This window comes from Malaclemys terrapin, chromosome 16 (genome assembly GCF_027887155.1).
Source record: "Malaclemys terrapin pileata isolate rMalTer1 chromosome 16, rMalTer1.hap1, whole genome shotgun sequence".
Lineage (NCBI taxonomy): Eukaryota > Metazoa > Chordata > Testudines > Emydidae > Malaclemys > Malaclemys terrapin.
Genome location: NC_071520.1, coordinates 22,227,894 through 22,251,261, shown reverse-complemented (window position 1 = coordinate 22,251,261; position 23,368 = coordinate 22,227,894). Strand labels below are relative to the sequence as shown.

Genomic DNA, 23,368 nt, shown 5'->3' with positions numbered 1-23,368 from the left:
CTGGCGCTCGGAGGAGGGGTGGGGGCTGGCGCGGCGTGGCGTGGCGCGGCGCTGGAGGGGCGGGGGCTGGCGCTCGGAGGAGGGGCGGGGGTTGGCGCAGCGCGGCGCTGGGGGGGCGGGAGCTGGCGCTCAGAGGAGGGGCGGGGGCTGGCGCGGCGCGGCGCTGGGGGGGCTGGCGCTCGGAGGAGGGGTGGGAGTTGGAGCGGTGCTCGGGAGGGGGCGTGGCTTTGCGTGGCGTGGCGTTCTGGGGGGCGGGGATTCAGGCGGCGTGGTGCTGGGGGGGGCGGGGATTTCGGCAGCACTCTTCTTTTTTGCGTGGGGCGGCAAAAAAGTTAGAGCCGGCCCTGGTTGGTGAGATAAGACATAAGGGCAGTTAAGCAGGGAAAAAGAGTTGCGAAGGACCTTGAAGACAGAAGAAGGGCTGTCTTTGTGTTCTGTGTTTGTACAGTGCCTAGCACAATGGGGTCCATGACTATGGCTCCTAGATGCTACAGTAATATAAATAATTAAGAAGATGGCAAAGGGGTAGCCAGTGAACAGGTTCAAAGGGGGGGTAACATGGGTAAATCAACGGATGAAGGAGGTGATTTTAGGAGCTGAACTCCATATGAATCAGAGCGAGGGATGGGGTTGAAGAGATCAAACTATGATTCTCTCCAGTGTTACAGCAGAGGTACAAATTTAGGACTGGGATACCAGGAAATAGCGACATAATCTATGGCCCAAAGAGAAACCCTTCCCATTATGTGGGTGGTAACCTTCTTTATCACTCTTTATTGCCTGATTGTCTCTTGTAGTAAAATATGATTTAGTTCAGTGCTAAGAATAAAATTTGATTTAGCTCAGCATTAGAAGAGAGCACAAGCAGCTTGAAAAAATGTCAGTGCTGTTTAAATTTTCTTGCTGTATAAATTGAGTGCTAATGATCTTGACTCAGCTACCCTCATGTATTTATGCAACCTCTTTCATGTTTGCTACTTATTATTGATTGACTGTTAGATGACATGGCAAATAAAAGAAGTCCGCATAACCTAACCCCTGGAGGCCTTTTAAAGAAGCACTTTAACGATGATCAAAGTGCACTGCTTAGTCACTAATATGATTTCACGTTGGTCACTGCACTCCTATCATTTTCATTAGCTTCATCTTCAATGATAATTATAGATAAAGCAGAATTTGAGCTTCTCCCCCAATCCCCCCCCAAATCTTTGTAAAGAATGGAGTCCGCAACTGACCAATCCCTGGGCTTGGTTCTGGGAATGTAAAAACACCACCAGACTGATGTGTTTTTGCAAAACCAAAACCAATACCACTGGAGTTTGCCCAATTATGGACATGGGACAAATGGAAACCTTTTCTTCAAGCCTCATGGCTTTACCAAGATTCACTACATCTAGCAATCTCTATCTTTCTGAGGAATTACATCACCTGGTACCATTAGCTATCAGGTTTTCACAGGAAAGTGAAGGCAAAAAGTGCAGCCTTTCAGACAGTGAGACTTTGACAGTGAAAATGCAGTATCTTTAGAGTCCTGAAAGATATTTATAGGTGGATTAGGACACTGCAGGGCAGATTATCAAATGGTGTAAATCCAGATGGTTCTGTTTCAATGGCACCACACTGGATTTGCACCAGCTAAAGATCTAGGCCAGTATCTCTCATCTGGGAGGGATAGCTCAGTGGTTTGAGTATTGGCCTGCTAAACCCAGGGTTGTGAATTCAATCCTTGAGGGGACCATTTAGGGATCTGGGGCAAAAATCTGTCAGGGGATTGGTCCTGCTTTGAGCAGTGGGTTGGACTAGATGACCTCCTGAGGTTCCTTCCAACCCTGATATTCTATGATCTCCCACAAGCGAGAGGTAGGGAAAAAATACAGTAATCAAAGATCTAAAGCTGTAAGCATGAACAGAAGTCAAGAAATAAAGGCAGCAACATGTCATTCCAAAGCCTTTTCCATGTGATCTCTCTCAATCTCTTCCACTTAATAAGCAGTTTATCCTATCTAACAATATTTATTGAGAAAACGTATACAAGGCAAACAATCCCGCTCTAGAAAGAAGATCCTGTGAAATGTTCAGGAAATTATTTCAGGAAGATCCCACTTATCAGAGACTGACATATTTATCTATATAATACAGGAAGAAATCAAACCAAGAGAGTAATCAAAATTATCACCATATGAATGAGCTATTAAACTAACATAGATTCATAGATTTCAAAGCCAGAAGGGAGTATTGTGATCATAGAGGCTGACCACCGATATATTACAGGCCACAGAACTTCCCCAAAATAATTCCTAGAGCAGATCTTTTAGAAAAACATCCAATCAATTTCAGAATTGTCAGTGAAAGAGAATCCACCATGAGTCTTGGTAAGTCGTTCCAATGTTTAATGCTCTCACCTTTAAAAATTTACACCTTCGTTTCACTCTAGCTTCAACTTCCAAGCACTGAATCATGTTATCTCTCTCTCTGATAGATTGAAGAGCCCATTGTTAATATTTGTTCCCCATGTGGGTATTTATAGACTATGATCAGGTCACCCCTTAACCTGCTCTTTGTTAAACTAAATAGATTGCACTCCTTGTTTCAATCACTATAAAATATACCTGTGGGCTTTGATGGATTATAATAGTCCTTTGCACTTAGAGGACCTTCTATAGAAAGATCTCAAAATACTTGACAAATCTTGATAAATGTCAGTATCACAATCCAGTGAGGTGAGCATTATTGTTTCCAGGGAGCAGTTGGGGAACACTGAGGTACAGAGCGGATACAGCTAATGTTTTTCAAACTTGGGTACCAAACATTTAGGCATCTAAAAAAAAAGTACCTTGACTTCAGAGGTGATGAGCACCCACAACTTCCATTGACTTCACTGCGCACTGCAGATGTTCAGCACTTTTGAAAAGTGCACCTGATATATTTAAGTACTTAAATTTACAGGATTAAAGTTTGAAAATGTTGGCCTAAGTAACTTGCCCAATGTCCCACAGTGAAGTCTATAGCAGAACCAGAAATAGAACCAGATCTCCTGGCTCCCAATCACATCGCTGAATTACAGGGCACTCTTTCCTCCACTGAATTTCATGTTTCCTCCATTCTAGCCACATCTCTCGTCCATATTAGTTAACATACACATATACAGATTGGTAAACTCTGCCTTCTTCCTCTAATAGCACAGATACCTAGTTTTCTCTCTTAGAACTCCATAAAAAACATCCAAATCTCTGGAAACAGAATCCTGGTGAAAAAAAGTTCTCTTTTAAATTTGTTCCATTCCCATTTCCCCTCTGCATCAAGAAATACCAGATTTGTTAAGCCAAATAAGTACAGTGAAACAAGACAGAATACAGCTGTGTGGGGGATGGAAGTTCATTTTCACAAAAGATTCTGAGACTTTGCTTAGTTCCAAATAGGAACAACAACTCAAAAATCTGAAATTCTCCACAAAGGAAAATTCCCTCAACAAAGTTTGTTTTGGATAGCTCAAAACCTTCCATTTAGGCAAAATCTAAATGTTTCATTTTGATTTTGACTTTTTCAAGTTGGTGGTATGTGATCACATTTAAATACAATCCAAAATAAAAAATCCAAAATGGAAAAGTCATTTCAAAATGGAAAAATTGAAATGTTTCATCCCAAAAATGTCAAAACGGGACATTTCAACGTTGTCAGAGCTTCTCTGCACACACTTTTTTTTTTCCCCTTCAAAACAAATTTTGGCAAAATTGACCTGATTTTGTGAAGGAAAATATGGAACTGCATATTCCCACTGAATATGGTTCCATCCAAGTTTCTCCAACCTGCTCTAGACAAACATGAATATTAACAAAACAAGATTCATAGATTTTAAGTCCAGAAGGACTATTATAACCATCTAGTCTGACCTCCTGCATAAGACAGGTCATAGCATTTCATCCAGTGATTACTGCAGCAAGCTTCTAGCTGATCTAGAACATAAGAGCCACAGTTCATTCAATTCAACGCAACTGACTTTTCCATTTATATCATCATCTCCTAAATATGCTGCAAGACTATCACCATGTAAAATGAGTTGCTATCTTGGTAGACTGGAAAAAAAGCATGTACTTGGGCTGGTGAGAGGTGAAAACTCCCCGGGAGGAGGTGGAGGGGGGGGAAGGTTTGCTTCCAAATGTACCAGTAAATATCTCACATTTAAACAATTATCCTGGGAGAGAAAAATACAATTGAGAGACTTCACACTTTGAGTGTTTATCTCAACACACTTCAACAAATGCTTTCAATTTTTTAATCCTGGCATTGCTTTGTTTAGAACAATAGAATCTCCATACTGGAGCACACAAGTCTAGGCTTCACAAATGGCCTGTTTCTCCATACTGTAATGTACAAAGGAGAAAGTTACTGCATCCTTCAGGGGAATGACCTCTCTTTATTCCCAGCCTCTAACTGCAGGTACCTCTGGCAGGGCTGATGAAGTGAGGAAAGAACAGTGGAGGTGGATTTAGTCAAGTAACCAAGGGAGACAGTTGTTCCCGTACATTTTAACCAGCAGAGAAACAGACACCCAACAATGCAATGACGTAACACAAATTTACTTTTTAATTTAAATAAACACAGCATGATATTTTGGAAAACTGGAGTAGCTACAGCACCAGGTGTTGTTTGAATTCTTGCCTTCCATGATGTTTTCATGCTAATGCCTCTGACACTTGTAGCAAAGCTTGTGCATTTTACTTCTTGTGAAATCCACCATGAAAATGTTATGGTCCGATCAGAGGACCCTAAGAGAAAGAAGATGATGCAACAAGATGGCATTTTTCAACAGTATTATTAAATGGGGCTACGGTTTCTTTCTGCTTTATGCTGTCGTTCAGCACAAACCTTCTGCTGCTATCCGTGTATGAAACGGTGACAATTATATGAAGTTATACCCAGATCATGATGGAATCGCAGGAGGTTCCTGGAGCTACAGAGTTCCCCCTAAACCACTTTCTCATCACACACAGTGCACCACAAAACTCAGTGTTCTACATGGCTCTTCCAAATGCTCTGTTAAAATACAACAGGAACCACAAGTAACACTCACATTCAAAAGAAAAAAGGGAACAAAACAGGCTATGGAAACATGGCATCCCATCACTTACAGCGTTGGGTAGGTAATACTTCTGTACTTCACTGTACAGATAGCATCAGCATTTATATAACACTTCTAATCTTCAAAGCATTAATAATATTAGCTATGGGAAAGATCAGTGTAGAGAGGTTAAGCGACTTGACCAAGGCCATAGAGGGAGAGCAGAGATAAGAACTCAGTTGCTTGTGACTCCTGATTTAGTGCTTAGCCACTAGTCCTAGTTCACAGGCCAAACCAAAGCCCTAGTTCATACTTCTGAGTCATTGTTACACTTTATGCCTTTCCCTCCCACCCAGCCACTCCTGCCCACAGCCTCCCCACACTTTCAAGGGAATTTTAACCTTTCCAGCACATAAAAAACATAGCAAAGAGTCCTGTGGCACCTTATAGACTAACAGCTTTCGTGGGTGAATACCACTTCTTCGGATGCATGCATTTCACCCATGAAAGCTCATGCTCTTATGCGTCTGTTAGTCTATAAGGTGCCACAGGACTCTTTGCTGCTTTTACAGGTCCAGACTAACACGGCTACCCCTTTGATATAAAAAACATAGTGTACTCTTTATGGGCCATTTCTTTAACAAAATCAATGTTGGCTACCCAGAAATGTCATGTTTAACTATTTTAAACCCCCTGCTGTGTGAAAAGTAATTGCTATGGGAAATAAGGAGGATACCTTTCTGTCTGTATTTAGCAGATGTATCCCCTAGAGTCAGTTTCTTCCGTCAGTCCAAATCACACCCAAGAAACTTCCTAAACCTTAACATAGTTCTTTTGAACCAAACTTTATTGAGACAGAATTAGTAGTTTTTGACTTGTGATTGCTTTCCCTGGATGTTTTCTCTCATTTTTGACCTGTACATCCTATATATTCCATCTGTTCAAGCCTTGATTTCCAGTCCACTGGAGCAAAAGCAATGGTAAAAACATTTTTTGCCAGCCGCCCTTGGCCTTGCATTTTGAATACGGATGCCAAGTCCTGTTGCCACTCAAGACAGATTTAAAAAAGCAGAACAAAAAATGCAATCGTCGCATATTGTTGTTTGCAGTGTTGTTGGTCATAGGATATTAGACAGACAAGATAGGTGAGGTAAAATCTTTTATTGGACCAACTTCTGTTGGTGAAAGAGAGAAGTTTTGAGCTATATGGAACTCCTTTTCAGGTCTGGAAAGGTAGTTAGAGTGTCACAGCTAAATACAACGTGGAACAGATTGTTTAGCACAAGTAGTTAACATATTCTAAGGGACAACAGATACCGAACCTGCAGACACATTGCCACTGCTCCAGTGATCAATATCCCTGACAGCACACCTTTCAAGGTCCATGGGTCCTATACATGCCCATCATACCAACATGTGATGTACCACATCCAGAGCACTAAATGCCCCAATAACAATGATGTGTGTGAAACCAGTCACTATGTTCTTGAATGAACTCACACAGAAAAATGCTCAAAGACAAATAACCATATCACCCCGGGGCATATACTTTTCACAAAACGATCACTCCATATCTGACCTTTCAGTTTTTGTCCTCAAAATAAATCTACATAATAATACCTTCAAAAGGCAAGCCTAGGAGCTTCAATGCATAACTTTGCTAGACACTAAAAAACATGGTCTTAATAAAGCCATTGGATTTATGGCTTATTACAACAATCTGTAACCAACTAACCCCTCTTCTTTGTCATATGACTGCAGGGGTGTTAACAAACCACTTCACCTTGAATCGTCCCTGAGAAGAACTCTGTGTAGCTCAAAAGCTTGTCTTTTTCACCATCAGAAGTTGGTCCAATTAAAGATACTATCTCACCCACCTTATCTTCTCATATCTCAGCTAGCTCCACAGAAGGGGGGAAATGTCTGTTCCAACAATGTATATATTTCCTTTATTACAGAATGCAATATCATGTTATGATTAGAGGAGGAGCCCAATGTGATAGAGCAGCAGACAGATGCAGTGCCCTGCATTATGATTTGTACTATAGTCGTGCAAAGAGACCCTATTGCACTGGGTGCTGTACACACACATAACAGCCCCTGCCTTGATGAGTTTACAATCCAAGCAGACATCACAGATCATTAATGGGAGGAAGGATTTATTGTTATCCCCATTTTACAGATGGGGAACTGAGGTACAGCGACTGAGGCATTGGCAACACTACACATGCTTTACTGGTGTAGCTACACCTCCACCCCAATATAACATGACCTGATATAGCGCTCGGGGGGGAGGGGGGGCTGCGCACTCCGGTGCATCAAAGCAAGTTCGATATAACGCGGTTTCACCTATAACATGGTAAGAAGTTTTGGCTCCCGAGGACAGCGTTATATCGAGGTAGAGGTGTATATACCGGCAGAGCCTTCTAGCGTAGATGTAGCTTGTGATGACAGAAGGTGTTTTTTGTCAGCATAGTTACACCACCTCCTCGAATGACATCCTCCTATGCTGACAAAACCACTCTTCTGTCGCCATAGTTACGACTACACCGGGGGTTTTGATAGCATAGCTATGTTGCTAGTGGGTAGGTTTTTGTCCACCCCTGACCAAAATAGCTATACTGACAAAACTCTGTAGCACACACCTGGCCTAACTGACTTGCTGTCTGGGCCCGGGGCCTTAAACCCAGGTCTGTAGGGGTGCTGGTAGTCCTCACCCTCCTCCAATCCTTCACTCAGCATCTCACAGAGAGCAGCTGGGACCAGGGCTCATGAAGTCAGACCCAGGCACAAGCCCCATCCCTACACTCTGATTCGGAGAGCTCCAAGGCTCCTAATTGGGCCTGAGCCCCTATTTAAGCCAGAAGAGGCAAGAGGAAGTTGTGTGAACAACTGAGCTCCATCCTGCCACAGACTGATGTTTTCCTGTTCCTGCCCTCTGATACCGTCACCCAATCCTGATCTCAGTAACCTGACTCTACCTGCTCCTGATACCTGTCTCTATATCCTGGCCTTCCGGTCAGATTCGGTCTGATTCCTGGTGTTAAAACCTGCTCTGATTCCTAGTAATTGGCTCCTGGATCCTTGGCCACCTATGCTCTGGCCCTGACACTTGCCCAAGGTTACACAGGAAACCTGTGGTACAGTTGGGTACTGAACCTAAATCCCTGAGTCTAAGTCCACTGCCTGAACCACAAGAGCATCCTCCTTGGAACTTATTGCATTAAAGCTGGATTCACCATCTTTGTGCTGGCCAGCAAAGGGATGTTTTGCCCTGGCCACCCCCTTCCCCACAAAGTCACGACTAATTCTTTCTCACTAGTCTCCCTCCCTTGGCACAGGAGTAGCCCAAGGATTCTGGGGCGGGTTAGTGACATTCTCTGAAATACATCCCTGTCATTGATTTTACATACCAATCGTTTCGTGTGTGGATGCACAATTGATTGTTAGGTCCCCGCAGCCTCCAGCTGCACAAGTGGATCCCAGCTGCTTGTTTCATTCAATCCCAGCAATTGGGTTTTATCGTTTTAGATAGTCACCGCTGCCTTTGCAAAAAAGAACTAGGGATTTCTCTCCCCCCTCCCCCGAAAACTGAGATTTTCCTTTATATTCCTAGTTCCCCCCAAATAAGCAGAGTAGGATACAGCCATGGGTTTTTTAAGGCATAACCCCAGCTCGAGTAGCCAACTCTAGAAAATCTCACTGGTTACAACATGGGATCTTGAAACACATACATCCGCTACGCCGAGTTACCTTTCCACTCGACAAAATCTGACGCCATGACGAGCTTTGTTATGCAGCCCTGCATTTTTCTGATTCCCATATTAGACGACAGCCACATGATTTCATTCAGAACAGTGACAAAAATTCTCACACCTTGTTCCTCCTCCCTCTCTGCTAACAACTCTTGTTTGTTCACATTGCGAGGCTCAGGGGTATATTTTCAGTTCAGCCATCTGCACCCATCTCTTGTTACTGTTAATGGAGTTATAAAACAAAACCGAATTTGGTATTATAGGGCGCCTACCATACACGAGACACTCTACCAAGTAACACTTAATTGTGCACTTTGTCACGGTGAACAGAAATGCAGCAACCATTTTATGCAAACAACAAATAGTCACAGCTTTGACAGCGAGGGAGAAGGGTGGGACAGCCCCTACCACTGCTAGCAAAACTTTGGCCATAAGTGGGTCTCGGCTGAGAAGGGGAACTTGCCCAGGGCTTTCCCTTCACTGGCTGCTTTCCCCTGTCGAGGCGTACAGGGCAAGCCGACCGGTGTACCATACACTCTGCTTGGACAGAGCTACTGAGACTGGATGTCTCCTTCTTCCAGCAAGCAGATACTACAACTGCAGGGTAGAGGAGTATTGAAAAAGGCAAAGGAGATGCCCAGCACCCCTGGAATGGGGTGCAGTAATAGGGCCTCAATAGCTTTTCACTTTTTGTTGCTGAGGCTGTAACCACCTTCATTAAAAAAATTCCAAGTATGTAATATCCTAAATCCATCTCTTTGGAGAGATCTTTGGCCAGAACGATCTTCTACTCTTTTTTCATGGCATTAAGAGAACTGTAATTTGCACCTGCACAGAAAGGCACCTTGATTAAATAGATCATCTGGAGAAACCATTTGGCAACCCCACCCCTCTCTTGTAATACACTGTGTATCATCACTGTGGAAGAGTCCCAGAGTTGTTGCCAGTGGAGTGGGGTGGTTTAGACCCCAGTAACACTGTGAGCCTGAGAATTAACAGCTGACCCACACCTACAAATTATGTGCAACTGACCAAAAAGAACATCTTTCCCCCCAAACGTAGCTCTGGTTCTGGTTCATGGATGTGGTTGGCTGCCATATTCTGAACACAAGTATTGCCAATCCCAACAATCAGGAAGTTGGCTTAAAAATAACAAATATCTTTATCTGCTTTCTGATTACTGAGCCAATCATGTTTCATGTTTTTCCACATCAGCACTGATGGCTAGAACCTGACTTTTCCTTTTTAAATGAAAGATGAAATTCTAAAATGATCACATGACTCTGGGAGCTGGGACTGCAAGAAAAAACCCCCCACCAAATATCTTAAGACTTGCAATAAAAAAAAGCAACAGAGGGTCCTGTGGCACCTTTAAGACTAACAGAAGTATTGGAGCATAAGCTTTCGTGGGTGAATGCCCACTTCATCAGACGCAAGGTCTTCATCAGGTCTTGCGTCTGATGAAGTGGGCATTCACCCATGAAAGCTTATGCTCCAATACTTCTGTTAGTCTTAAAGGTGCCACAGGACCCTCTGTTGCTTTTTACAGATTCAGACTAACACGGCTAGTCCTCTGATACTTGCAATAAAAAAAAAAAAAAAAAAAAAATCACCTGAGTTGGTGACACGGGAGAATTAGAACTCTATTGTGGTCTGGCTACAGTCCTTAAGCCAGATCCATTATTTATCTTGTTCTTCAAGTAACAGTGTTACAAGTTATAAAAGGAAATATATTGTTAGAAAGTAGAAAGTAGAAAGGGAACAGTGCATGCTGCATGAGCGGGTGGGTCCATTTTCATGGAAATTAACATGCCATTATGTGCATACAATCAATGGATCTTAACTTGGGTCCTTGTTAACAGTCTCATAAAACGTTTCCTAATTTTTTGTTCCATCTTCCAAAGAAGCCATATATGCACATGAGTGGCCAACCTTGCACCACTGCATTTTAATTGAAAGGGAGAGAGAACAGCTGCACTGTTTTGTAGAAACTTTTTTTTTTAATTAAAAGTTTTTGAAAACTTAATTTTCACAGATCGTCAACTAATTTCAAGATGGGTAAACACTAACCATGTCATTTGGGTTTCATCAAAACACAGTGCTTGAGCAATAAACAGAACTGTTGGGCCATGCAATTCTGTCAGGGGGACTTTCATTGTTACAGGAACACTGTTGTTCAGAACCATGAATCAAACTCTGGGCTTGTGTAGATGACCAGTTAGTGCATGGCAAGCCGGAGTGTAAATCTACAGCGTACCAGCACGCTGTGCTGTCCATGTAGACCCTGCTACTGCACGCCAAAACCTCCCTAATGCACTTTGATCTACTGGGGAGTAGGTCAGAGTGCACTAGGGGACTTTTAGTGCCCGGCAGCAGGGTTGACATGGACAGTTAGTCCAAGGCAAGCTAGTGCACTGTAGACTTACACCCCAGCTTGCCACACGCTCACTGTTCATCGAGATAAGCCTTCCGAATCATAGCAGACTTTCTCTCTGGATTTATACTGGTGTAACTGAGCACAGGATTCGGTCACCTATGACAGTGTTTCTCAAGGCCGGTCTGCCGCTTATTCAGGGAAAGCCCCTGGCGGGCCAGCCCGGTTTGTTTACCTGCCGTGTCCGCAGGTTCGGCTGATCACGGCTCCCAGTGGCTGCAGTTCGCCACTCCAGGCCAACGGGGGCTGCGGGAAGCTGCGGCCAACACATCCCTCGTCCCGCCCCATTTCCCGCAGCCCCCATTGGCCAGGAGCGGCGAACCGCGACCAGTGGGAGACGTGATCGGCCGAACCTGCGGACGCGGCAGGTAAACAAATGGCCCGGCCCGCCAGGGGCTATCCTTGAACAAGCGGCGGACGGACTTCGAGAAACACTGGTCTATGTTATTTAAAATTGTAAATATATTTATATTTATTTATTTATTTGTCTTCTTTGTGTTCCTAATAATTTATTAAAGCTATCAGAATTTTTTAAAATAATCAACCAACGTGCTTTTCACTATTTAACCTGCATCTTTCTATTCTGCACTTCACTCAGTTTGGATAACCTTGTTTCTAGTCTGTTTCATTTCCTCATTCTTATGCACTAATCTGACAGTGCAGCCTATAGCTCTCAAGTGTAGCAGGATCTGCTTTTCAATCTCCGTAAGGGACAGGAATGCTGCATCCCTCTGGGCCTCTTCCATGCTGATTGAGAATAGTTTGGCAATGGGCCAGGCACCAGCTGAATTCTGAGATACAGCAGGTGGGATTATGGCAGTCGAACCCCCTTCCTTTCACAATTCCTCTGGCCTCCAGGATACATCTGAAGAAGTGGGTTTTTTACCCACGAAAGCTTAGGCCTAAATAAATCTGTTACTCTTTAAGGTGCCACCGGACACCTTGTTGTTTTTGTGGCTACAGGCTAACACGGCTACCCCCTGATACTTAACAGCCTTAACACTGACATTTGTGCCTTCATGTTTCCAGAATGGGCAGGAGCCCTTTCTGAAGCTCACCCATTTGTATCTCTGTGAACCACGACAGATTTCAAAATTTCAGTGATTTGAAAACAATTACTTTTGAGGAAAAGGCCATGATGGTTTCTATTACTCGCACACAGCACTGTGCATTCTGAAATCAGAATAGGCTGCTAGACTGCAAATTACCAGTACTGTAACTGGCAAAGTGCAAGGCAGGGTCATGCAATATAATGGTATATTAGACTGACATGTCAGGTCCTATTTTATTATAGGAAAATCTTACTTCAGTCACAGGGCAGGGTTTGAGAGAGATTGAAATTGCCCTGCCATTAATGTCTTTTAACTCATAGATCCTTGGCATTTAGAATACCACCAAAATGAATGCTAAGAGGTCGTCTATGTATGCCTGCACTTATTCTACTGCAGCCTTGTATGCAAATCTTCGATAGCACCACAAATGTTCGAGACGGAAGAGACCTATTGAACCATGCCACCCACCTCCTGGGGACCAGCGGAGGATTGTTTTTAGCTGCAGTGTCCAGTCTAGTTTTAAACAGCCCAGGAGACTAGGCTTCCCCCACGATTACACAGCCTAACACAGCTCAATATCAGGAAGATGTTCATAATATGCAGCCTAAATTTACCATGGGTTTTGGAGCACTCCATCTCACAGTGGGACCTTAGCGTGTCTGAACACTCAGGGTAGATTTTCAAAGCCGCATGAGGAAACCGAATGCCCTATAGGGCAGACCCAATCCAAAAGGAATTGGACACCAAAGCCACAGACAGCTTTGTAAATCTTTGCCTCCGTTTCTCCCCTCACCTCCCCAAAATTACATTACAAATAGAAAAATGCCTATGCTAAATATTGTTACGCTGCTCCAGTAGGTAACCACAGATGGTGAAATTCACCCCTGTGCAGAGGGCCAGCACCAAGCACTATTCCCCACTCAACAACTGGGGTTACACTAGTCTTTGACACGGGGTGACTCTCCCCGGAAGTACTGAATAGACCTCAACATTTGTCCTTTCTTAGCACTGGTTGCTTGCTGACCTATGCCACAAGACATATACAAACAGCAGCTCCCCAGACTCTGAGTTAGCTACGTGTATTTCACGGAGGGGCAAAGGGGGAACTTAGATACTACAGTGATGACAGAGGAATTAAAAAAATAAATTAGAGCTATGGTAGCTAAATCAGAGACAGACAGGCAGAGATGCTTCAGAAACACATTTGACAACTTTGCTACAACAGCAAGCCTTTCTTATAAAGTAGCACTAGCTGGAAAAACTTCAACAGGCCATTTTTCAAAGGAAATACAGTTCCATCGAAAGTGAAACACTTCATGAAATCAGCATGATTTTGGCCAAATTTTTTTTTTTCCCCCACAAAATTCTAATAATGCCAAAATGTCCCATTTTGATATTTTTATTTTGAAATGATTTTTCTTTTTCTAATTTTGTATTTTATATATTATAAAATAAAACACAAAACCAAGCATTTCAAGCAATGCTAACAATTTTTTCCCCAGAATTCTGAAGTTTTTGCATTTCATTCATATGAAAAACGAAGCCAGATTTCAAATTCCTTTATGAATTGTCATCCTCCGGCCAGCTCTACTTTTTAATGATCACAGTTAATTAGCACATAAGTGCTTCAATATCAACTTTTTAGGCCCTAAAGTCTCAATGTAAACACAATTAAGAAAAGTGGTTGTATTTAGTCTCCTTTAGACTGAAAAGGTCTATAATCTTTATAATTAAACCAACTTTCAAGCATTGTAGTAATTTCCATGCATGTCTGAAATCATATTCTCCTAAGATCACAAGTACACAAATAACTAGAGATGACTGGGTAATAAATTACTGACTGTAAAGAATACAAACTCCCTGTCTGTTAACAGCTCACAGATTAGTTATCTGCCCAAAATCCAGACTGCTTCCTTTCTGACTCAAGGGCGGGGGGGAGGAGTAGGGGGGTGTGGCGGGGCGATTGCCCCACACCCAGAGAGGGTGGGCTGCAGCAGGTCTAGGCGCCTGCGCAGCCGCCCAACCAATCAGGGAAGGGCTTACAGAGGGCCAATCAGAAGGCAGGTTGGGGCCAGCCAATCAGGGCCCGCCTCAGCCATATAAAAGACTGCCCAGAGCAGGAGCAGTCAGTCTGGCCCAGGCCTTCAGAGGGGAAGGTCTGTCTCCAGAGCTGGGAGTCCAGCACCACGGACAGCGCAGTGCAGGCCAGCCTGAGAGAAGGCCCTACTCCATAGCCTGCTAGGCGGCAGGCCTGGGAGGAGGAGACCTAGCGTACAGAAGGGCTGTTGGGGAAGCGGTCCAGAGGGATAGTTAGAGGAGTAAGGAGTAGGAAGACAGTGAGACTGTCGCTCGAGGGCCTCTGGACCGGGACTCAGAGTAGTGGGCGGGCCTGAGTCCCCTTTTCCCCCTTTGTTTGTTGTGCTATCCCGCGCACGGCCGCAGGGAGCGGCCGGTCAGAACCACACCAGATCCTGGATGGCAAGGATCGGACTTGAGGGTGTGGGACTGTTGTTTAACACACACACACACCCCCCCGGAAGGGGGTGTGATTGGACAAAGGGACACTGTCGGAGGGCAGTGCTCCGGAAGAGGATGCCGACGTCGGGAGCAACGCAAGGCCGTGCACCCCACGGAGGCGAGACGACAGGTGGAACGCCACCCAAACAGGGCGCTCTACTGGCGTAAAACTAATTCCCCGAAGCGGCCAGGAGGAGGCGCCACAGCGGTGAGCTACCGACCCTGTCACAGGGGGAAATGATGTTTTCAACAGATGCTAGGTACTGTAAGGAGCTACTGCATGTCCTAGTCCAAGGGTTCTCAAACAGGGGGTTGGGATCCCTCAGGGGGTCGCAAGGTTATTACATGGGGGGTCATGAGCTGTCAGCCTCTACCCCAAACCCCACTTTGCAGCCACCATTTATAATGGTGTTAAATATATAAAAAAGTGTTTTTAATTTATAAGGAGGGGTTGTACTCAGAGTCTTGCTGTCTGAAAGGGGTCAGCAGTATAAAAGTTTGAGAACCACTGTCCTAGTCACACTTACCAAACCAGCTTTAACCAGCATATCCAAAGCAAAAAGCAATTTTACCGTCAGTGTTAGACAGCAGAAGCCACCTAGCTCACCCAATCCGTATCTTGCACGCTTCGAGAAGGAAAATAATCTCATTTGGTGGCAGAAAAATAACACGCCCTGTCCTCCACTTGCACCAGTTTTACACCGGCGCTACTCCATTGACTTCAGTGGAATTAAACCTGCATACTGAATGAAGAATCAGGCCCAATATTTCCTCACTTTGGGAGAGCGGGATCCATTTCAGCCTTGGGCTGGTTTATAATTCAGATTTCTAAGAAGCTGAGGTGGCTTTAGCCAGAGAATTTGGGGTTCAAGTTAATACAACTGGCAGAGAATGGAGGTTTCTTTTTACCTCAAGTCAGAGCACTAGGGCTTTGGAAACTGTTTTTGTCTCTACCGAGCAGAGAAGCTGCTCACTGTGAAGTGTCTGCCTAAGATATTTATTGCAGTGGACAGTAAACTGCTTGCCAAGAGGGCGGTATCTTCTCATATGGAGGCACAGTGCTTGAATGGTCCCTGAATCTGTTTGCTGTAGCTCATCTCTACAGCATGCCCAGAAAGACACATCACAGAGCACAATCTTAGCTATTCAGTCTCAGAAGTCTAGACAATAGACTATGACATTTACTTCCAACACTCAGAGAAGTGACGTCACTCATTGGTAGGGAATAATAGACAAAAATTAGCCCTGTGCACCTCTCTTCCATGGCAGTACAAGCTATTGGTATAAAGAGAGTGACAAGCTTGAAACTAGAGAATCCACTGGGGAGAAAGTCACTTGCACGTAGTGTGAATTTACTGTCCACTGAAGCCTTCTGGTTAATCTCCTGATGCACTGTAAGCACTCCAAGCTTGCTACAGTATGGCCTGAAATCCTGGGCTGCCAAAGAAGCAACCAAGTACAACAGAGCGGTGGTGCACTGCAAGGTACAGTTTTCATTAAAAACTAAGGAACTTCTCACTTGGGTTGAGGAAAAAAAAATATTTTATTTATTTTAATCATGGGATGTTTGGGATTCCTAAAAAGAAAATATTAAACAACCTAATAGGGTTTGCAGGCCAGGCAGGGTGCGGGGCATGTAGTCATTTTAACAAGAGGCTCTAATGACAGAGCAAGTTATGTCTAGGACAGTGATACTCAGACCTCAATGATTCAGGAGCCAAATTAGCGATCAACATTACCCAAAAGAGCCACCATAGTGTGAATTCATTGTTTCATTTACTAGTTATTTATTTTTTCCTCACAGCAAAATGACTGACCAAGTATTCTACAATTGGCTGATAACCTACTTAAAGCATCCTGATTGGTTAATTATTAAATCACACCGCGGTTTAATGTCATGTGCTGCAAAGAGCCGCAGGAGACAAAGCAAGCCTCAGTCTGAGTATCACTGCTCTAGGAACTCTGCAAGATCCAGGTTAGGGGGAAATTTGCCGTTTCTCCTACTGACAAGTAAATGGCTCTCGAATGTCCCATTTGCACTACTCAGAAGTTGCTCAAAGGCAGCTGGCCTCTTGTTCACAGACTGTTCCTCACCCAGGTCACTCTATATTTGACTGGATAATAGAAAAGGAAGAAGGCAACATTTGCTAGATTGAATCGAACAAGCAACACGGTTTAAATCTCATCTATAAAGCAGGAATTGTTGGTAGATTTCCATCAATTTACCCTTGCGAAAGTGACTTCGAGTACAACAAAAGCCAACAGCAGCAACAACAAAAAACCCTGCCATCTGATTTTCAGTTTAACAGAGGAATTTAGAAAGAACTTACCTCAGTGTGAACAGGTCCTCCGTTGAATTTTTATTAATAGACACAAGGAAAGTCAAAATATCACCTTGTTTGACAGTCTTTGGTATATATTGGATTGCAATATTGTTATCCAACCTCATTTCACTTAAGGAAGGGCCACTATATGTCTGGTAAAGGAAAACACTTCCAATTCTCTGCAAAGGAGGTACTGATTCATCAATATCGTTGCCTCCCAGTCTGATCCCATTACTTTTCCTTACGTCCTCCTTAGTGCACTCCCCGGTCTCGTCCCCCGGCTGGATGGTGTAGTAAAGTTCCACAGGGCTCCCTTCAGACTGATCTGTCGCTTTCTTGCGGCCGGCCACCACCGTGGGGGGGTTAAACCAGCTCGGCAGGAGTTCCAGCTCGGCCATGCACAATCCCAGATCCCCCTTCAGCCGGCAGCTGCCTCGGACTTCCCTCGTCTCGCGGAAGGCAAACACCCGCAGGCAAGGCAGCCTCTCCGTGGTACTGTAGTCATCCCAGTCCCTGCCCACAACATAGAACAGGATCTGGACTTTGGGCTTGCTCAGGTAAATTTTGTCGCTCATGATATAGGCTTTGAGTTTCCAATTAAAGGAAAACTTGTTGGTGGATCCAAATGGATTTGAAGACAACATTAGGTCCTGCGGCACTATTTGTTCAACAAAAAAGGGTCCATAGCTGGCATTTAATACAGGTGGCCTCTTGGATTTATAGATTAGGAAGGACTCCACCCGGGATTGCAAACTAGAGTTCCTCATGATATCCTGGTTGGCTTCCTTAAGAAAGAAGGAAACGTCCGCATTGTGGATATGATAGCTCACAGGCAGATAAGTTGGCAGCAAAGAAAATCTCTGTATACTCTCCAGGATGCCTCGACTCTCGGTCACTGTTGAAAGGAAAGGAGAGTTTAGAAGTTCAAAATGCTAGAGAAAATTTGGAAACATTCCGCATCAGGATGCGATCTGATGCAATCTGAGCCCGTGTCACAACATGACTCTTGTGGAGTATTTGGAAAGCAAGTAAGTGACCTGCTTTCATTTTTGTTTCAGTGTTCTTGGCCAGCTCAATTATATCAGGCACATAGAAATATCTTAAAATTATTCCCCAAATTGTTGGCTAAAGAGTTAGTGGGACTATACAATAGCGATGCTTAGATATCCCGGCCAAGACTAGACCCTGTTATGCAAGGCATGGTACATACACATGGTAAGAGACAATCCCTACAAGAGGTTACAGACTAAATAGTCAAGGCAAACAAAGGGGAAGCAAAACCAGAGAGATTAAGAGATTTTCCAAAGGTCAAACAGCATGCTAGAGGCAGAGGTGGGAATAGGCCAGGGTTCTGGAGACCCATCCAGGTGTCCTGTCTACTGGATCACACGAGCTCTCTTACTTGTTACATACATGTACTTAATTTTTAAATATTTGTGTGAATTTAGTCCAACCTGGCACCTCTGGGACTGAAGCCCTTTATTTATGCCTGCCGGATTAGCGTTTGGCCTCTAGTGCCCATCGCTGCAGAACCTAAGGATGGGAATTCCCAAAGCATTTTGCACTGGCTTAACTCTGCTCATCTAGGAGCCAGTGGGAGTATTACAAGCACTCTCACTACAAAGTGCCTTAAGGCTATCCTAAAGGGACCTTCCCTTGGGCATCATTAAGCCAAGGTCCTAGTATTGATAATGGCTACAGAAACTTTAGCCTCTAGGAAGCAGACGTGAATCCATCCCGGGCTGGTCGTGACCAGTTGTATGGCCTATAAGGGTATGTTTATGTAGCATTTTGGAGCGAGACTCCCAGCCCAGGTTGACAGACTTGGGCTAGCAGGCTTGCGATAGCGATCTACAAAAAATAGCTCTACAGACAGCGCTTTGAAGTTGCAGCTTGGGCTGGAGCTCATGCTCTGAAGTTTAAAGAGGGGGCTGGGCTTCAGAGCCCAAGATCCAGCTAGAACCGCAATTTCAAAGCACTGTCTAAAGAGCTATTTGTACAGCACTAGCCCTCGTCCATCAACCCATGTTGGGAGGCTCTCTGTATACACACCCTGAAATGCATTCTTTATCCAGGTCCTGATGGACAACTATCCATGTCACAGAGAGCACCACAACTGGCATCCTCCTTGCCAGTTCTAGCAGAGAGTATTAGAAATGAATGGGCCTGGAGACTCAAATAGCCTCTCATTCCTAAGGATATGGGTGGGGGGCCACACAGAGCTGTTGCCATGAGTGGGGCAAATGGAGGCCAATAGTACAAATGGAGGCAGACACACACAACCCCCGGCACATGATCACATGCTGGAGGGGGTTACAGAGACTCCCTGAAATAGATGGGGATTGGAGGGTGGCACACAGGGAATGGAGAAGGGTCAGGGCTCCTGGCGTATGCAATTTGCTCAGCCTACGGATGCAACAAAGTGTGTAACCCTTTAGTGAATTTAACCCTCATAATGCCCCTGGGAGGTAGGGGAGTGCAATTATATTCATTTTACAGACAGGGAGCAGAGACACTAAATGACATGCCCAAGGTGTCACAGGCAATCTGTGGCAAAGCAGGGAACTAAAGCTGGATCTTCAGAGGCCCAGGTTAGCACCCTGACCACTCGGCCAGTCCTTCCTCCGCTACAGAGTTTGGGGTCAAAGTACTCAATAAATGTCAGCCGTTATAATGGCTAAAAAGAGTGAGCACCCTAGAACTGTTCCCCTGAATGATACCATGAGGGGCAAAACAACCCACACTCACAGGAATTTGAAAAACTTCACTGGCAAAATCCCACAGAGTGCACCGTGAGGATAAAAGTCTTTCTATAATGGTGCGGTCACATTCTTGTGTACTTTGCTGCCAGCAGAGTTTATGACATCCCTTTGTGCTGTTTATGTTTGCGTTAAAGGCCTGCATAATTAAACACTAAAAGGTTGAGAAAAGATCAGCACTGCTGATACAACCCGTGTAAACAGCATTATGGCTTAGAGCCACCAGAAAGTCTCTGCAGATCATAGGCCTACTTTGACAAGGAAAGACACTGGAATTCTGAATTGCCTCTCCAAACATCTCCTCACTGATGCCCTGAGGGGTTGGAAGACCTGGCAGCCTACCATTTCAACTATGCATTAAAAGTAGTACCCAGAACTCTGCTAGGCTAGCGACCCTGATTTCAAAGTTCTACAGCCCTGGCCCCCATAAAATGTAGCTATACTATTGTACTCTGTCGTGGTTTGGACCATTAGTATAGAATACCAGAGACATTTGTTTTTATACAGGGACACAGCAGTGCTGCTGTCCCCAATTCTTGGGGTGTCATAGTTTAAAAAGCCAGAAGAGGCCACTGTGGTCATCTATTCTGACCTTCTGCATACAACAGGTCATAGGACTTCCCTGAATTAATTCCTGTTTGAACTAGAGCATATCTTTGGAGGGGAAAGGGGGGAGATGGTAAGTTGTTCCAATGATTAATTATCCTGACTGTTAAAAATGTACACCTTTTATTTCTAGTCTGATTTTGTCTAGTTTCAACTTCCATGTCTAGAATCAACTTCCATGAATGACCTTGAACAATGACTCTGCAGTCAGCGCACATGCCTATCGGTGCTGTAGCTGTCACACTAGTTAAAGAAGCGTTTATAGGGGCTCCCAGTGACCAGTAGTGAGCACCAGAGTCTTTTGTATAAAGCATGTGGGTTGCTATGTATTTGACTCTGCAAGCATTCAAAATTCTCATGTCGGGTATCACCCAAAAATCATGAAATTTTAAAAAATAAATAAATCTAGAGTCTTTATTTGCCTTCAGGTTTTAATGGTTCACATTTTTAAGCTTTTCTCTATAAACTTGACGGCTCGAAACTTACTTTTTTTTTTTTAAACAGAGGAAGTTGAGATTCTCGTGTAATCTAGGGTTACCATTCGTCCGGATTCCCCCGGACATGTCCGGCTTTTTAAGCTAGAAATAGCGTCCGGGGGGAATTTGTAAATGTCCGGACTTCCCCCCCCATTCAGAGCACGCGCGGCTAAAAGTGCTGCCGGCCGGACGGTGTCACTTACATGGGGCTCAGACACTCAGCCAGAGAGGGCTCCTCCTCCTCCCTCCCTCCCTCCCTGCATCGCAGATTGGCTCCGGCAGTCTGGAGCTCCTCCCCCGCTGCTGCCCAGCAGCTCAGGCAGTTTCTGAGCAAGTTCACCAGACATTAGGTGAAGAAAGGCCAACAACAAGGGGGGCAGGGGGTCGGAGAAGGGGCAGGGAGGTTCTGGAGGGGGCAGTCAAGAGATGGGGGGGTCGGGGGTTCGGGGGGGGCTTTCTGGGGGTGGGGGTGTGGATAAGGTTTTGGGCAGTCAGGGTACAGGTAGGGGGTAGGGTCCTGGGGGGCATTTGGGGGGAGGTCTTAGGAGGGGGCAGTTAGGGGACAAGGAACAGGTAGGGGGTGGAGTTCTGGAGGGCAGTTAGGAGCAGGAGTCCCAGGAGGGGGCAGTCAGGGGACAAGGGGGGGGTTGGGAGTTCTGGGGGGGGGCTGTCAGGGGGCAGGAGTGCGGAGAGGGATCGGAGCAGTCAGGGGACAGGGAGCAGAGGGGTTTAGATGGGTTGGGAGTTCTGGGGGGGCTGTCAGGGGGTGGGGAGTGGTTGGATGGAGCATGGGAGTCCCAGGGGTCTGTCTGGGGGTGGGGGTGTGGATAAGGGTTGGGGCAATCAGGGTACAGGTAGGGGGTAGAGTCCTAGGGGGCCAGTTAGGATGGGGGGAGGGTCTCAGGAGGGGGCAGTCAGGGGACAAGAGGCAGGGAGGCTTAGGTAGGGGATGGAGTCCTGGGGGGCAGTTAGGGGAAGGGGTCCCAGGAGGGGGCAGTCAGGGGACAAGGAGTGGGGGGAGGGTTGGAGGTTCTGAGGGGGGGGAGTGGGAGGGGCAGGGGCGGGGCTCCTCCCGTCCTCTTTTTTGATTGCTGGATTATGGTAACCCTAGTGTAATCACATGACTCCAGGACCTGGGAATTTAAAAAACCCAACACCAAATAGCACAAGACTTGTGATTAAAAATCACAAGAGTTGGCAGCATTGCTCTCTGGGACTAATTCTCTTCCCACTTACACTACTGTAAATCTAGAGTAACCTCCCTGAAGTCAATAGGCCTGAGTCTGATCTCTCTCACACTGATGCAACTCCACTGACTTTAATGGTGCCGCTTCCAGATTTACACTGGTGCAAGTGATATTACCATCTGGCCTAATGGAGTTCCAACCATTGTCAAACCACGCTATGTGAGAAGAATAATTCATGCTACATCCACAATGCAGAATCGCTACACAAAACTCACGTGATCTTTAACCCTAGAGTGAAATTCACCCCCTAACACCATGCCTAAGCATGTCCCACTTAAATCTCTCTTTTAGGGATTATGTGGTTCTTAAGCGGTTAGTAAGCTTTGGTGTGGCTTTCTGCACAGAGGTGAATATCACCTCTAGAGATACACTGTCATATTGTGGGGATGTATCTAGCAGGGACCAGCAGGAGTCAGTCCAGTGTCCGGTACTATTCCATTTTTTCATTAATGACTTGGATAATAGAGTAGAGAATATGCTTACAAAACGTGCAGATGACAGCAAGCTGGGAGGGGTTGCGAGCACTTTGGAAGATAGGATTGGAATTCAAAATGACCTTGGCAAATTGGAGAATTGGTCTGAATTCAACAAAATGAAATTCAATAAAGATAAGAGCAAAGTATTTAAGTTGGGAAGGAAAAATCAAATATACAACTTCAAAATGTAGAATAACTGGCTAGATGGTTATAAGTCAACAATGTGATGAAGTTGTGACAAAACTAATATCATTCTGGGGTGTATTAATAGAAGCTCTGTATGTTCGACACGGGAGATAATTGTACTGCTCTGTTCGGTACTGGAGAGGCCTCAGCTGGAGTACTGTGTCCAGTTCTGGACACCACACTTTAAGAAAGATGGGGACAAATCAGAGAGTCCAGAGAAGAGCAACAAAAATGATGAAAGATTAGAAAACCTGACCTATAAGGCAGGGCTGCCCCGGGGGGAGGAGGGGGCAAGTGGGGCAATTTGCCACAGGGGCCCCCACAAGAATATAGTATTCTATAGTATTGCACTTTTTTTATGGAAGGGGCCCCTGAAATTGCTTTGCCCCAGGCCCCCTGAATCCTCTGGGCAGCCCTGCTATAAGGAAAGGTTAAAAAACAGGGCATGTTTAGTCTGAGAAAAGAATACTGCAGGGT

The 23,368-nt window shown here is 44.9% G+C and overlaps 1 protein-coding gene across 2 annotated transcripts in view; it reads right to left on the bottom strand.

The window, feature by feature from the left end:
- The window catches only part of TMEM132D (transmembrane protein 132D), a 416,714-nt gene that overhangs the window by 292,151 nt on the left and 101,195 nt on the right, over window positions 1-23,368 (bottom strand). Inside the window, exon 2 of one of the 2 annotated variants that reach the window (XM_054005982.1) lies at window positions 17,148-18,036. The exons of the other annotated variant lie outside the window; for it this stretch is intronic. Within the exon in view, the coding sequence (XP_053861957.1) occupies window positions 17,148-18,036 (889 nt within the window). The remainder of the gene's footprint in view (window positions 1-17,147; window positions 18,037-23,368) is intronic. 2 annotated transcript variants of the gene reach the window in all.